The sequence below is a fragment of the Ornithorhynchus anatinus genome, chromosome 6 (genome assembly GCF_004115215.2).
Source record: "Ornithorhynchus anatinus isolate Pmale09 chromosome 6, mOrnAna1.pri.v4, whole genome shotgun sequence".
Taxonomy (NCBI): domain Eukaryota; kingdom Metazoa; phylum Chordata; class Mammalia; order Monotremata; family Ornithorhynchidae; genus Ornithorhynchus; species Ornithorhynchus anatinus.
In genome coordinates, this window is record NC_041733.1 from 14648202 (window position 1) to 14663505 (window position 15304).

Genomic DNA, 15304 nt, shown 5'->3' on the forward strand with positions numbered 1-15304 from the left:
GGTTCTAATCCCAGCTCTGCCACTTCTCTGCTGAGTGACCATGGGCAAGTCACTTAACTTCTATGCGCCTCAGTTAGCTCATCTGTAAAACGGGAACGAGACCGTGAGTCCCACCCAGGGCAGGGACTGTGTCCAACCCAATTTGCTTGTATCTACCCCAAAACCTAGTACAGTGTCTGGCATATAGTTGCACTTAACAGCCACCATAATGATTATTATCATTTGTCCCTCATAAATACAACTGACTGACTGACTTTTCATATGAGTGTAGACCCATCTCCTTTAATAGTGATAATAATAATTAATGACCCAATCCTTCCTTCAGATATCCAAAGACTCACAGTGAGGATGACCCAGGCACCAAACACTGTGTGAAGCAAGGACTTAGCTGTGAGAAGCAAGAACCTCAAAATGAGCAGAAGACTCATTATACACCTGCCCTTGACAGACTTTTCCACAGCTCCTCAGACCCCATCTGGCAGGTTCATCCCAGTTACCTTCTAGAACTGGGATCGAGGTTGTCGAGCTGAGGGGATCCTCCGCGAGTAAGCTCGGTGGTGGTGACACTGCAGTCTCTGAAGTGTTGGTCCGACGTGTTGGGATCGGGCCGGTTGCCAGCCGGAGTGTCAAGCCTGGTCTCCCTGGTGGTGACGGTAATGCTTTTATCTTCGTAACTGGCACGCGTCCTACGAAAGAATGAAAAAGCTCATCGGCTTTGCCCAGCCGAGCCCGGAACATTCTCCAGTTGTCAGGAAGAGGTCAGATTTCAAGAAAAGTCAAGGGTTCTTGGTTTTGTATTTTTAATGGTATTTGTTTAGCGCTTACTATGTGCCAGGCAGATAAGCTGGGCTGGCACATAGTACGTGCTTAACAAATACTATTTAAAAAAAAAAACCCCAACAATCCTTGACTAAGTGCTGGGATAAATGCCAACTAATGAGATTGGACCTAGTTCATGTCTCACATGGGGCTCACTGTCTAAATCCCCATTTTACAGATGAGGTAGCTGAGGCACAGAAGTCAAGTGACTTGTCCAAGGTCAAACCTGATAAAATAGTTTTTACCCCTATGCTTAGAAGGGCTCTTGACACATAATAATAATAACAACAATAATTACAACGGGATTTGTTAAGCGCTCACTGTGTGCCAGCACCGTACTAAGTACTGGGGTGGATACAAGCCAATCGAGTTGGACACGGTCCCTGTCCCGTGCTCACAGTCTAAGGCCCCAATTTACAGATGAGGTAACTGAGGCCCAGAGAAGTTAAGTGACCTGTCCTAGGTCACACAGCAGAGAAGTGACATTCCCAGGCTTAGAACCCATGACCTTCTGACTCCCAGGCCCGTACATACTCCCATGCCCACAGCTAGTAAGCACCTAATGAATGTCTCAAAACAAACAAATCCCTGGTCAGATGTAGCATGAACAAACCACGCATCAGTGCAATGTAGTCCGTTTCACCCATGTTCTCCGACCCAGTGACTTTTACTCCAACCAAATAAGCTTTTCTTCTCTCTCTTTCTTTCTCTTTCTCTCATTTTCTTTCTATTTCTTTTTCTTTCCCTTACTCTCACTTTCTCTCTATTCCTTTCTTTCTCTTTCTCTTTCTCTTTTTCTTTCTCTCACTTTCTCTATTTCTTTCTTTTTCTTTCTCTCTCTTTCACTTTCTCTATTTCTTTCTTTTTCTTTCTCTCACTTTCTCTTTCTTTCTTTTTCTTTCTCTCTCTCTCTCTCTCTCTCTCTCACTTTCTCTCTATTTCTCTCTCAAAGGCAACCATCTGGTGGCCCGTGCTGGTAATGCTCAATCTGGCTCCTTGCCGCAGTTGCTTGGGCTGCTAGTGGGTTCTGCACCTACAACAACTTCTGTGCGCATTTTGCAATCCTCTGCATCCTTTCCCACCGAATCCCATGATACCCTGTACCCTATCGGTAACAAGTCTGGCCCGGAAGAGAGAACCCGATTCGACCTCTGCAAGCTGTAGTCGACTCCTCCGTGCTGGCTCCCTGTCCTGAGGTCTCCAGATTCAGGTTCTCTGCAGGAGCAAGCAGTGTGGCTCAGTGGAAAGAGCCCTGGCTTGGGAGTCAGAGGTTGTGGGTTCTAATCCCGGCTCCGCCACTTGCCAGCTGTGTGACTTTGGGCAAGTCACTTCATTTCTCTGGGCCTCAGTTACCTCATCTGTGAAATGGGGATGGAGACTGTGAGCCCCACGTGATTACCTTGTAACTACCCCAGCGCTTAGAACAGTGCTTGGCACACAGTAAGTGATTAACGAATACCATCATTATTTATTATTATTCTCTTTAGCAGCTTCTCTCTCCCTTCCCTATCTTTCTGGGGCCTAAATCTCTCCCTCAGTTTCTTCGGTTTCCTTTCAGCACAGGACATTCTCATCGTAGAGCACTCGGGTCCTACATTGGCCTGGAGTCTTCCCTGCTCTTAGAAAAAGCCCCAAGGGAAATATAATCAAGCTTTAATTTGCAAGAATGTGTATATATATATATATATGTAAATTGTCATTATTTGAGAGGATATTGGCACTAGTATCATTACACCTCTTTATCCTGGGTTCCTGATGTTTCCTCCATATTCACGCTAGAATAATGATGGCATTTGTTAAGCGCTTACTATCTGCCAGGCGCCGTATTAAGCGCTGGGGTGGATACAAGCAAATCGAGTTGGACACAGTCCCTGTCCCACATGGGCTCCCCGTCTCAATCCCCATTTTGCAGATGAGGTAACTGAGGCCCAGAGAAGCTATATGACTTGCCCAAGGTCCCACAGCAGACAAGTGGCAGAACTAGGATTAGGACTCATGACCTTCAGACTCCCAGGCCCACGCTCTATTTGCTGCACGCGTCCACTTAATCCATCAATCAGTGGGATTTATTGAGCACTTACTGTGTGCAGAACACCGTACTAAACGTTTGGGAGAGTATAATATAACAGAGTTGGTAGATGTGTTCCCTGTCCACAAAGAGTTTACTCTCTAACAATGGAGATAGTAGCCAAGTTCCAAATGCTAATCAAATAATAATAATATTAATAGCGGCATTTATTAAGTGCTTACTATGCACCAAGCGCTGTTCTAAGCGCTGGGGTAGATATAAGGTTATCAGGTTGTCCCACTTGGGGCTCAAAGTCTTCATCCCCATTTTACAGATGAGGTAACTGAGGCACAGAGAGGTTAAGTGACTTGCCCAAAGTCACACAACTGACTAGTGGCGGAGCCCGGATTAGAGCCCACGACCTCTGACTCCCAAGCCCGGGCTCTTTCCAGTAAAGCCACGCTGCTTCTCTACAGAAGGCATGGCTGTTCTCATCCATGGAAAGACAAGTTATCGCTCATAATAACGAGTTATTTGCATCCGAGGGAGTTCCGTCACTTGCAAATGAAAGATGTGATCTCGTTTTTTGCTGGAGGCCCAAGCTTGGGAAAATGAGCTTTAAATATGACTCGGAACTACTCAAAATAACCAATGCCGCATTCATTCCCTCTTCCCCCTAAAAGCCCTCTAATCTTCTTTCGTGTAGACATGATCACTCTTTTTTTCTTACCTCGTGGGGTCTGAATTGGAATCGTCCCCATTTGGTGGACCTCCATACCTAGTTTCAGTAGTGGTGACAGTCGCGTTTGAGGTGGATCTGAGGGAGAAGAGACATTAAATACCGATGAAGATTATGACGGTGAAGATGAAGATATTATTTCTAGGTCCCCTGCCCATCTGACAGCCCTAGGAACAAGAGCTCTTGCACACTTATTGATGAAGCTTCTTATATTAATAAGTAATTAAGATAATTATTAAGGTCTTTTAATGGTATTTGTTTAAGCGCTTACTATGTGCCAGGCGCTATAGATAGATATAAGGTAATCAGGTTGGACACGGTCCACGTCCCACATGGGGCTCACAGTCTTAATCCCCATTTTGCAGGTGATTTTAGGGCAACGAATTCCAAAGTGCTGACTGGGGAACCTTTCTGGGGGGGAAGGGTGGTCCAAATTCTTCCTTGGCTCTCTTCTCAGTCTGGGTGTGGAATTCCTTCTAAATCAGCAGAAGGTCCTTGCTGATGACCTGGTCCACTCTGCACTGCTTCTGAACATTTAAATTTTTTAAAAAATGGTATTTGTTAAACACTTACTCTGTGCCAGGCACTGGATTAACCACTGGGGTAGATACAAATCCTCAGGTTGGACAGAGTCCATAGCCCGCATGGGACTCACGGTCTTAATCCCCATTTACAGATGAGGTCACTGAGGTACAGAAAAGGGAAACGACTTGCCCAAGGTCACGCGGCAGACTCGTGGTGGGGCTGGGATTAGAACCCTGATCCTTCTGACTCCCTGACCCGGACTCTACGCTGCTTCTCACGGCTTTGAACGCACATAGGTCATTAGGAAACAGGCAGCACCAAGGCGAGGAGAGGACAACCCACTATGACTAACACGCAAGGTGGCCAAAAGATGAAGCCGAAAAACCAGATCGGTGGTCATTCCACCCACTTCTTACTTACGGGATGTTGGGGCTAGGCTTGCAGAAGTCCATGTTGAAGGGACGCCCGTACTGGTCATCTGGGGAGGTGATGCAGCTCTCTTCCGAGTTCACCCTACTAAAAATGAAAAGTCGTCACGGGGTCAGTTGTCTCGAAGATGATTAACAGTCCGGAGAACAAGCCCAGAAATGGAAATCTGGACCCAGAACGGTTCTTCGGGTGCTTCACGAGAAGCAGCGTGGCTCAGTGGAAAGAGCACGGGCTTGGGAGTCAGAGATCGACTCTGAGGAATTGTAAAGAACAGTGCCTTGCACACATAGTAAGCGCTTAACAAATACCATCATTATTATTCTTTGGACCATGGTACTGGTACTTTCGAAGAGGCGGCGCGGCGTAGTGGATAGAGCATGGGCCTGAGAATCAGGCCATGGGTTCTATTCCTGTCTCTGCCACTTCTCTGCTGTGTGACCATGGGCAAGTCACTTAACTTCTCTGTCCCTCAGTTACCTCATCTGGAAAATGGGGATTGAGATTGTGAGCACCACATGGGAAAAGGGACTGTGTCCAACCGTATTTGCTTGTATCCACCTCGGTGCTTAGTACAGTGCCTGGTACATAGTAAGTGCTTAACAAATACCACAATTCTTCTTCTTATTATTAAGAGATCTCTGTCAGAAGCAGTGTAGTCTAATAGATGGAGCACAGGCCTGGGAGTCAGAAGGACCTGGGTTCTAATCCCGGCTCGGCCACTTATCTGCTGTGTGACCTCGGACAAATCACTTCACTTACCTGGGCCTCTATTACCTCATCTGGAAAACGGAGATTAAGACTTTGAGACCCATGTGGGATAGGGACTGTGTCCAAACTGATTAACTCGTATCTACCCCATAGTAGTAAGTGCTTAAAAAATTCCATCATTTTAATCATTATTAGTAGCATACAGCAGTGAGGGGAAAGGGAAGGGCTGGGGACAAGTTCATAGGAAGTATTTTCTTACTGTCTTGCTTGACATATCAAAGAATAATTGACATCTGGCTAAAGAAAAGCAATATATCCTGCCCCCGTCGTCTTTCGTAGCTCGAAAAGTAAGCCCAGAAAGGAAAATGACTCTCCCAGGGCTAGCAGGAGTCAGCTGGGAAACTGGGAGGTGGCTCCTCTCTCCCTTATCCCCCCAACTCCCTAGGATTCACTTTCCCAACTCTATTCATTTTCCTTAATTTAGGAATACAAACATGAAAGTGCCGCAGAGTTCATGAACTCTTCTTCATTGGTGAATCCCCAAAGGAAAATCAGAAATGCGTTCTGAGAAGTGGTTAAGAAAGTGTCTGGACAGGAGGGCAACAGGAAGCAGCCCAGCAGTGAAAGGGAGATGGAACCTTTGGATCTCTTACTTTGCCAAATTCCAGTAAGGTTCTCTGTGCTCTCCAACGGCAGAATGTTCGCGACGGGTCTCTGTGACGCAGCTCTCTCTGTAGTGTGAACCAGACCTGTCAAGGGTGAACAGAAACCCATGAAGACCATTAAAATCGGATAAACGTACTTCAGGCGATGGAAGGAACCTGTTCCCATTCGTAGGGTTCGTTATCTGAGTCGGGGGCTAGAATGCATACCCAGATATGAATATTCCCGATTCCGGCCATTAAAATTGGATAATATTCTTCAAGCAATGGAAATAATTTGTTTCCATTCTTAGGGTTCATCATCCGAGACAGGGGTAGGTAGAAAGTATCCACAGACACAACTATTCCACCTTCCTCCAGTAGCACTTTATATGTTTTTAAAACTCTTGCCTTCCTCTACCTGTAGTTTACTTTTAGCGTCCATCTCCCTCCCTAGATTGTATGCTTCATGAGGGCAGGGATCAGGTCTACCAACCTTATTATACTCTCCCAAGCACTTAGTACTGTGTTTTCCACACTCTGAATAAATATGATCGCGATTGATCAAAATATCGAAATATTGCAGCCCATCTCCTTCCATGGCTAAGCCCTCATTTCCTCATTGCCTCTCTATTTGTTTTGTTGTCCGTCTCCCCCTTCTAGACTGTGAGCCAGTTGTTGGGTAGGGATTGTCACTCTCTGTTGCCAAATTGTACTTTCCAAGCACTTAGTACAATGCTCTGCACACAATAAGTGCTCAATAAATACGACTGAATGAATGAATTTCCTCTGCTCCCCCTCCCTTCTTCATCACCCTGATTTGCTCCCTTTTATTCACCCGCCTCCCCAGCCCCACGGCACATATCCATAATTTATTTATTTATATTAATGCCTGTCCCCCCGTCTAGGCTGTAAGCCCACTGTGGGCAAGGAATGTGTCTACCAACTCATTATATCGTACTCGTTATATCCTAGAGAAGCAGCGTGGTGCAGTGTAAAGAGCCCGGGCTTGGGAGTCAGAGTTCATGGGTTCGAATCCCGGCTCCGCCACTTGCCAGCTGTGTGACTTTGGGCAAGTCACTTCACTTCTCTGTGCCTCAGTTACCTCATCTGTCAAATGGGGATTAAAACTGTGAGCCCCACGTGGGACAACCTGATCACCTTGTATCCCCCAGGGCTTAGAACAGTGCTTTGCACATAGTAAGCGCTTAACAAATACTACCATTTATTTTTATTTACTCGTCCAAGTTCTTAGGACAGCGCTCTGCACATAGTAAGCACTCAGTAAATACAAACGGTTGGGTGATTGATGGATTGCTTGTAGCTGTAGTGGAATCTAAGTCCCGGGCCTGATCTGAGCCTGCCCATACGGAGCCACTTGCTACGCTGGGGATCATCTGACCGAGACAGCAAAGTGGCCTGATCGGTTTTGATGTCGGCGGTACCTCACGGCCCAGGTCAGCTGTGATCAAACAGGGCTGGGGAGGAGACGGGGCCAGCTGAGAGAAGCACGGGACCATTACCCCACCACCGCAGTTAAGGGGGACAAATTCATTTCAGATTGAAGAGAGAAGGGGCAGCACGTTTGTGTGACGGCGTTGGATGGGGTGGTTGGGAGAGAGTAGATGGGAAAAGAGGGAAACAAAATTCATTCATTCATTCATTAGTATTTATTGAGCGCTTACTATGTGCAGAGCACCGTACTAAGCGCTTGGAATGGACAAATCGGACGAAGAATATGGATGGAGAAGTCAAAAGGAAACCTAGGAGGCAGGGAAGAAGGGAAAAGACAGTAGAGGACTGAATGTGGATTTGTACCCTCTATTCCCACCCGCTCCCATTCTGACAACACTTGCATTCATATCTGTAATTCATAAGAATAATTTATGTGAATGTCTTTGTCCCCTTTTATAATGTAAGTTCCCTGTGGGCGGGGAACATCTTTATCAACTCTGTCGTATTGTACTCTCTCAAGCACTTAGTACGGTGTTCTGCATCTAGTAAGTGCTCAATGAATACGATTGATCGATTGAGGAAAGAGGTCAAGCCGCAGGGAAGGAGGGTGGGATGCAGAGTGAGGGGAAAGGGGGAGAGGCCAGAGAAAGGGAACAAACAGTAAGAAAGGAATCAGGAAAAAGGAAGAACTATAAAGAGGGAGGTAGGAGGTAAACAGCGTAACTCAGTGGAAAGAGCCCGGGCTTGGGAGTCAGAGGTCATGGGTTCGAATCCCGGATCTGCCACTTGTCAGCTGTGTGACTGTGGGCAAGTCACTTAACTTCTCTGTGCCTCAGTTACCTCATCTGTAAAATGGGGATTAACTGTGAGCCTCAAGAGGGACAACCTGATGACCCTGTATCTACCCCAGCGGTTAGAACAGTGCTCTGCACATAGTAAGCGCTTAACAAATAACATTATTATTATTAATATTATTAAACATATTAACTTCCACTGAACGTTTCTCGGACCTCAGATAATTTATTCCAACATCAACTATATCCGTACTGATCGTATTCTTTCTATGTGCAGCACACTGGATTAGGGAACATATAACAGAAGTAAAAGACATGATTCTTGCCCTCAAAAGGTTTACAACCTAATGAGTCAATCTTCAGATGGCTGAATTCATTTTGAGAGATGTCAGTTGAATCCACTGATACATTTGGTTGTCGATCACTACTTTGCACTAAACATTAAGGTTATTCTATAGAATACTGGCATTCTAAAGCTACATGAAATATATTTCACCCTAAAATACGATGCCTGGTGGACTGAATGTAGAAAGGGAGTTTTTGAGGTTTGACACCAAACCTGAACGCAGGATAATGTGAGAAGGGCAATTCTGTAGACTGTATGCTCGTTATGGGTGGGGAACGTGTCCGCTCATTCTGTTGTACTGTACACTCCCAAGTGCTTAGGACAGTGCTCTCACATAGGAGGTGCTCAATAAATATCATTGGTTGACTGAATGATTGATTCACAGTAGAAGAGCAAAAACAAGTCTTACCTTGTCCCATGGAGTTCATCCTCCATGATTCTAGAACTCTCCGAACCAGTTTCTCTGTTACGAGTGATTTCTCTGTTACTAGTGACGTTTTTCTCATTGTAATTTGGGATAGACCTGGTTGGGAGAAAAAAAATTAAAAAAAATTCAGGCTCATGTGTAATCATTGGAGAGCAGAATCATAATAATAATAATAATAATTTTTCTCTATTCCTTCCAACAAGCACCAACTCTTTTAATGCTACTGGTGTTAAAATAAAACGCATATTCTTTTCCAGAGCAAGCCTGAAGTATTCATTCATTCTTTAAATCGTACTTACTGAGTGCTTACTGTGTGCAGAGCACTGTACTAAGCACTTGGAATGTACCAATTCGGCAACAGATAGAGACCATCCCTGCCCAACAACGGACTCACAGTCTAACGGGGGAGACAGACAACAAAACAAAACAGGTAGTCGCGCAGGTATATAAGCCATCTAAATATTTACGGATTGCACCACGGATCTAGTGTCAAAAAGAAATCAGCCTGAAGCCAGAGAAAATCAGGCAGAGGATTAAAGAAAGCTCTTCTCCGCTTTCTCCTATTTTGTTCGGTTTTCAAGGGAATGTGTGTTTGTAGGGGAACTCTACGGGCAGATCTGTCCAGCATGAACTCCCAGATGATTCAGGTAAAAGACCGAGTAACCTGGATAATTGTGACTGCGTGGATCTCACCTGAACATCAAGAAAAATACTTGGGTTCCTTCTTAGACTGGGATTTGGGGAATGATAAAAACGGATAAGCACGACTAGGAAAAGAAAGAGAATCTAATCTAACCTTTGTGGGTAGGACTAATGCAAAGATTTCAGGCTGGTGATTTTTTTGCAGGCTCAAAATCTATTTAATCTATCTGAATCCATGACCGTCAGTTCTCCTTTAATGCAGGAGCTGCATTCCCTCACAACTTGACGTGCAGAAGAAATTGTATTCGTAGCGTTTTCATCTTCACTGATGCCATCACACGCGTACACTCAGAGAAGGAGCGTGGCCTCATGCGTAGAGCATGGGCCTGGGAGTCAGAAGGACCTGGGTTCTAATCCTGGCTCCGCCACTTGTCTATGGTGTGAACTTGGGGAAGTCACTTCACTTCTCTGTGCCTCAGTTACCTCATCCGAAAAATGGGATTAAGACTACGAGTCCCATGCGGGACAGGGACTGTGTCCAACCTGACAACCTTGCCTCTACTCTAGTGCGTAATACTTTGCCTGGCACATAATAAGTACTTGACAAACACCCTAACAAACAAAACAAAACAAAAATCTGCTTCTTCTAGTCTCTCTTCACGGTCTATCCAGATAGCTGCGCTCTGTCAGACAAACATTCCCTATTCATTCAATCGTATTTATTGAGCGTCTACTGTGTGCAGAGCACTGTACTAAATGCTTGGAATTTAAAATCCTAGCTCTCCAATAATGTTCTAATCCATCATACACAGGGCAAACCTGAAAACCTGCCTGCCCCGCGTTCCTTAGTTTCACACCAGTTCGCACCTCCTTTGGGGGTTACTTTCGGCATCCTCCGGGTCTTCATTCTGGGATCCCGTGGAGCCATGGTTACTGTCTGTAGACCAAGTGCTTGACCTGCCACGGAGAGACAGTCATTTTGAGAATCAGAATTCGAGTCTGGAAGTTTCAAGGAGAGCTTTGATAAATATTTAGGCCACGTTTTCCCACTCCTCTACAACCTCCAGGGGTGGCCCATCCGCTTCTGCAGACGGAAACCCCGTACCGTCAACTTTAAAGCCGTCAATCACGTTGCCCCCTCCTTCTCACCTCACTACTCTCCTACTACAATCCAGCCTACGCACTCCACTCCTCCTCACTGTTCTCCCCCTGCTTCAAAATTCATCTCCTCACATTTTCATCCTTAATAATGATCTTCGTTAAGTGCTTGCTATGTGCCAGACACTGTACTAGGATAGATACAAGATAATTGGGTTGGACAAAGTCCCTGTCCCACATGGGGTTCACAGTCTTCAACTCCATTTTACAGATGGGGGGACCGAGGTACGCAGAGGTTAAGTCCAAGGTCCAAGGTCACACAGCGGACAAGTGGTGAGGTGGGATTAGAACCCATGTCCTCTGACTCCCAAACCCATGCTCTCTCCACTAAGCCATGCTGCTTCCACAAATTGGGAGCATTTGCCTCTCTAATGGACTCTTTCGGTCTCCCACGTGGAGGTGTGCAATGAAAAATACTTCTGGATCTCGGCCCACGTTAAACTCATTTCTTTCTTATAATTTAGAAATCCCTTTGCAGAACAGAGCATCCAGACAGAAGGTTGAATTGAGGGTGAAGCCAGAGGAGGTTACTGGAAGTTGGCTAATTAATATTAGTGACCCAGATTTCTTCCCTACAGCAGACGCCGCTGACTGCTAATTGTAACTGAACATAACTATTCGTCACCTTAAACTGCATTCGGGTACGATTTGATTTTCTTTCTGTTGACATATGTTAATGCTCCGTAGCTCATTTTAAGACACAGACAGCAAAGGTAGAGAATAATTTGCAGGTAACGAGAAATTCTAGTTAGATTTGCTCTGGTCTTCAAGGTATTTAGGTGAATGCTACAGCTGAATAGTCAATACTAAATAAAATACCAGTCACGCCGAAGTTCATTTATGCCAATTGGCTGCAGTAGCAACACTGGATAGAATATTCTACGTTGTAAGCAAGGCATTGGAGTGATGTTATTCCAAAAATAGGTGAGGATGCGTTCCAAAAATAGGTGAGGATGCATAGGCAGGCAGGGCAAAATTGTTTGGGTCCTTAAGGCACCCCATGGCATTTGAAACACCTTGACACCACTCTTCAGGCACTCAAGCAATGCTGAAATGAAGTAATACTTGCTCGGCTGCTGTGTGACCTTGGACGAGTCACTTCACTTCTCTGTGCCTCAGCTAGCTCATCTGGAAAAAAGTGAGTCCTATGCAGGATAGGGACCGTGTCCAACCCGATTACCTTATATCCACCCCGGTGCTTAGTACAATGCCTGGCAAATAGTAAGCAGTTAACAAGTACCATAAAAAATACCGTAATAAAAAGAAAGTATTGATCGTTGCCCAGTTTCGATCGCAATACCTGTCCACGTCAGGGTAAGCTTCCTTGCTGTCTACTTCACTTGGCATTTCTCCTCTGCTGTCTCTGGTTCTGGGGACGGTATTTTCTTCAGAGCCCTGGGCTGGCCTAAGCAAGAGAGAAAATTAAGTTATTTATACGTTTATCACCCCGACCCTCAAGGTAGTCATCCCTACATTGTCTGTGCTCATACAATACTGTGAATTCCAAGCACCTTAGAGGTCATTATCAAATATTTTCATTGATCTTTATAGCAACTCTGCAATGCATTAAGGAGACTGCAGGTCCTACTTTCCTATGTAGAAGTGCCAAGGATGGGGTGGGTAGGGGGGTGGGAGGAAGAGGAGGAGGAGGAAAGAAGGAGGAGATGGAGGAGGAGGAGGAGGAGAAGGAATGGAAGCAGTGTGGCCTAGTGGAAAGAACGTGGACCTGGGAGTCAGAGGGCCTGATTTCTAATCCTGGCTCTGCCACTTGCCTACTAGGTGACCTCGGACAAGTCGCTTAGTTTCTCTGTGCCTCCATTTCCTCATCTCTTAAAGGGGGGGTTAAATCCCTGTTCTCCCCCTCATTTAGACTGTGAGCCCCATATAGGACAGGGACTGTATTTGACCGGATTATTTTATATCTACCCCAGCACTCTGTAGAGTGTTTGACATGTCGAAATCCTTTAATAAACACCCCCATCATCATAGTACATATCGATCGCTTACTGTGAGCCAAGCACTGTACTAAGCATTGGGAGAGAATACCCAGCTGGGGATTAGACACAGTCCCTGACCCTCAGGGGGCTCGCAATCTAAGAAGATAAGTGGGGAGAAGGAACCGGAGACAGGCTTAGAGAAGTAGTGTAGCCTAGTGGAAAGAATATGGGCCTGGGAGTGAGAGGACCTGGGTTCTAATCCCAACTCTGCCAATTGCTTGCTGTGTGACCTTGGGCAAGTGACTTCACTTCTCTGGGCCTCAGTTGCCTCATCTGTAAAATGGGGATTAAATCCTTCTCCCTCCTACCTCAATTGTGAGCCTCAGGAGGGACAGGGATTGTGTCCAAAAGGATGACCTCACAGCGAGGCTTAGTGGAACGAGCCTGGGCTTGGAAGTCAGTGGTTGCGAGTTCTAATGCCGCTTCTGACACTTGTCAGCTCTGTGACTTTGGGCAAGTGGCTTAACTTCTCTGGGCCTCAGTTCCCCCATGTGTAAAATGAGGATGAAGTCTCTGAGCCCTGTGTGGGACAACCTGATTATCTTGTATCTACCCCGGTGCTTAGAACATAGTAAGCGCTTAACAAATGCCGTCATTATTATTATCTACGGTAGAGCCTTGAACAGTGTTTGGCACATAGTAAGGACTTAAATTCTGTTACTATCATTATCATCATCATTATTCTCATCAGGCACAACAGGAATGATTAAAACACAACACAGACAAAGGCACCAAACAAGAACAAAAGTCGTCAGGGCGCTGCGGCTAGAGGAGCAGAAGTTCAGGCTTCTTGGGGCTCAGTTTGGGACTCATCTAGAGCCACAGCAACCAATGCAGCAGGCCTCAGTCTTTCCTGGGTTTTGTGGAGGTTTCCTCTGTGGGGGGCTGTTCTCTTTCCCACCAAGATGGTAGAAGACAGAGCGGGGTGGAGTCTTGCAGAGGAATGGGGCAGATTTACTACACTGTGGTTCTGGAGGAGCAGCTCTTCGGGACCAACACCAGGCTTTTTAATATTGTGCTTTCATTAGCAAATCTGGGGTTATTCGGGCTCGATTATCTGGATACTTCAAGTGAATGGACAATGGAGGTCAATCCAGTGTCTTCACTGGAGAGACTCTCCTCTCCAGACCATCCATTTTGGTCAGGGTGGTGGCTCCAGCTGTATTGAATAATTATTAAAGTGGGTGGGTGCTTTTGGATAATAATAATAATAATGTTGGTATTTGTTAAGCGCTTACTATGTGCCAAGCACCCTTCTAAGTGCTGGGGTAGATACAGGGTAATGAGGTTGTCCCACGTGGGGCTCACAGTCTTCATCCCCATTTTACAGATGAGGTCACTGAGGCACCGAGAAGTTAAGTGACTTGCCCAAAGTCTCACACCTGACAGGTGGTGGAGCTGGGATTAGAACCCATGACCCATGACCCCTGACTCCAAAGCCTGTGCTCTTTCCACTGAGCCACTCTGCTTCTCAATCTTATTTGGCTAGATAATTTGTCAAAGAATCATTCACTGTGAAGCTGGATTTCAATTCCAATTTTCCCAGATTGATCTGTTTTCATTCATCCCAACTCAGTTACCTTTTGGGAGCAAATCCAGCCTCCTCCTTTGGTCTAGAAACTTCATCTTGATTCTCCCGTGTAATTTCAGTACTTTCTTGAGTCTGGGAGTTTGACCTGCTGGTAAAGGAGTCATAAGAACGATCATATCTACAAAGATGAATTGCATGGAAACGTGAAAAAAATATCACACCGTTCTAAGCGCTTGGGAGAGTATAATGCAACAGAATTAGCGAACACGTTCCCTTGTCTCTGCCCCTGCCCGGAATGAGCTGATAATAATGATAATAATGGTATTTGTTAAGTGCTTACGATGTGCAAGCACTGTACTAAGCACTGGGATAGATACAAGCAAATCGGAAATTGGGTTGGACGCAGTCCCTGTCCCACGTGGGACTCAATGTCTCAATCTTCATTTTATAGATGTGGTAATTGAGGACAGAGAAGTGAAGTGACTTGCCCAAGGTCATAAAGCAGACATATGGTGGGGCTGGGATTAGAACCCTTGACTGTCTGACTTCCAGTCTCATGCTGATGCCTGAGGATTTTGGCAGTCCTCCCTGTCACCCCAGTAGTTTTGGACATTTGTAGAGAATATAAAAATCTCATTTGCTCATTATTAGTTTTAATCTTATTTCCCGACAAACCATTTTATTCAGAGTTGGTAAGAAATAAAATGCACTGATTCCAAGTTCATCTCTTCTCCTAGATCTGGCCTCCCTCATCCTTCGCTCAGCCCCTTAGCGCTTACGTATGTAGCCGTAATTTATTTATTTGCATTGATGTCTGTCTCCCCCTTTAGACTATTAGCTCGCTGTGGGTGGGGAATGTGTCTATCCGCTCTGTTATACTGTTATGTTGTACTCTTCCAAGCACTTAGTACAGTGCTCTGCACGCCAAAAGCGATGAATAAATACAATCGATTGATGGATTGACGTCTACTGAAACATGGATGAGTAACGAAATCCCCTAAGACGTTCCATAGAAGAGAGAATAAAGTAAAACCAGGGTCCTAAATAGTGCAAAAACTGGAAAATTAAGAATAGGCAATTAATAA

The 15304-nt window shown here is 45.4% G+C and overlaps 1 protein-coding gene across 8 annotated transcripts in view; it reads right to left on the reverse strand.

The window, feature by feature from the left end:
- ZNF185 (zinc finger protein 185 with LIM domain) overlaps nt 1-15304 on the reverse strand; it is a 104599-nt gene that overhangs the window by 16392 nt on the left and 72903 nt on the right. For 5 of the 8 annotated variants that reach the window (XM_039912415.1, XM_039912413.1, XM_039912418.1 and 2 more), the window contains exons 19-27: nt 14269-14367; nt 11992-12096; nt 10401-10490; nt 8874-8987; nt 5882-5977; nt 4512-4607; nt 3558-3644; nt 1969-2034; nt 498-686 (exon numbers count right to left, since the gene is read on the reverse strand). In XM_039912415.1, coding sequence (XP_039768349.1) covers nt 498-686; nt 1969-2034; nt 3558-3644; nt 4512-4607; nt 5882-5977; nt 8874-8987; nt 10401-10490; nt 11992-12096; nt 14269-14367 — 942 coding nt within the window. The remainder of the gene's footprint in view (nt 1-497; nt 687-1968; nt 2035-3557; nt 3645-4511; nt 4608-5881; nt 5978-8873; nt 8988-10400; nt 10491-11991; nt 12097-14268; nt 14368-15304) is intronic. The other 3 variants (XM_039912414.1, XM_039912417.1, XM_007671578.3) reach the window with 3 other exon arrangements.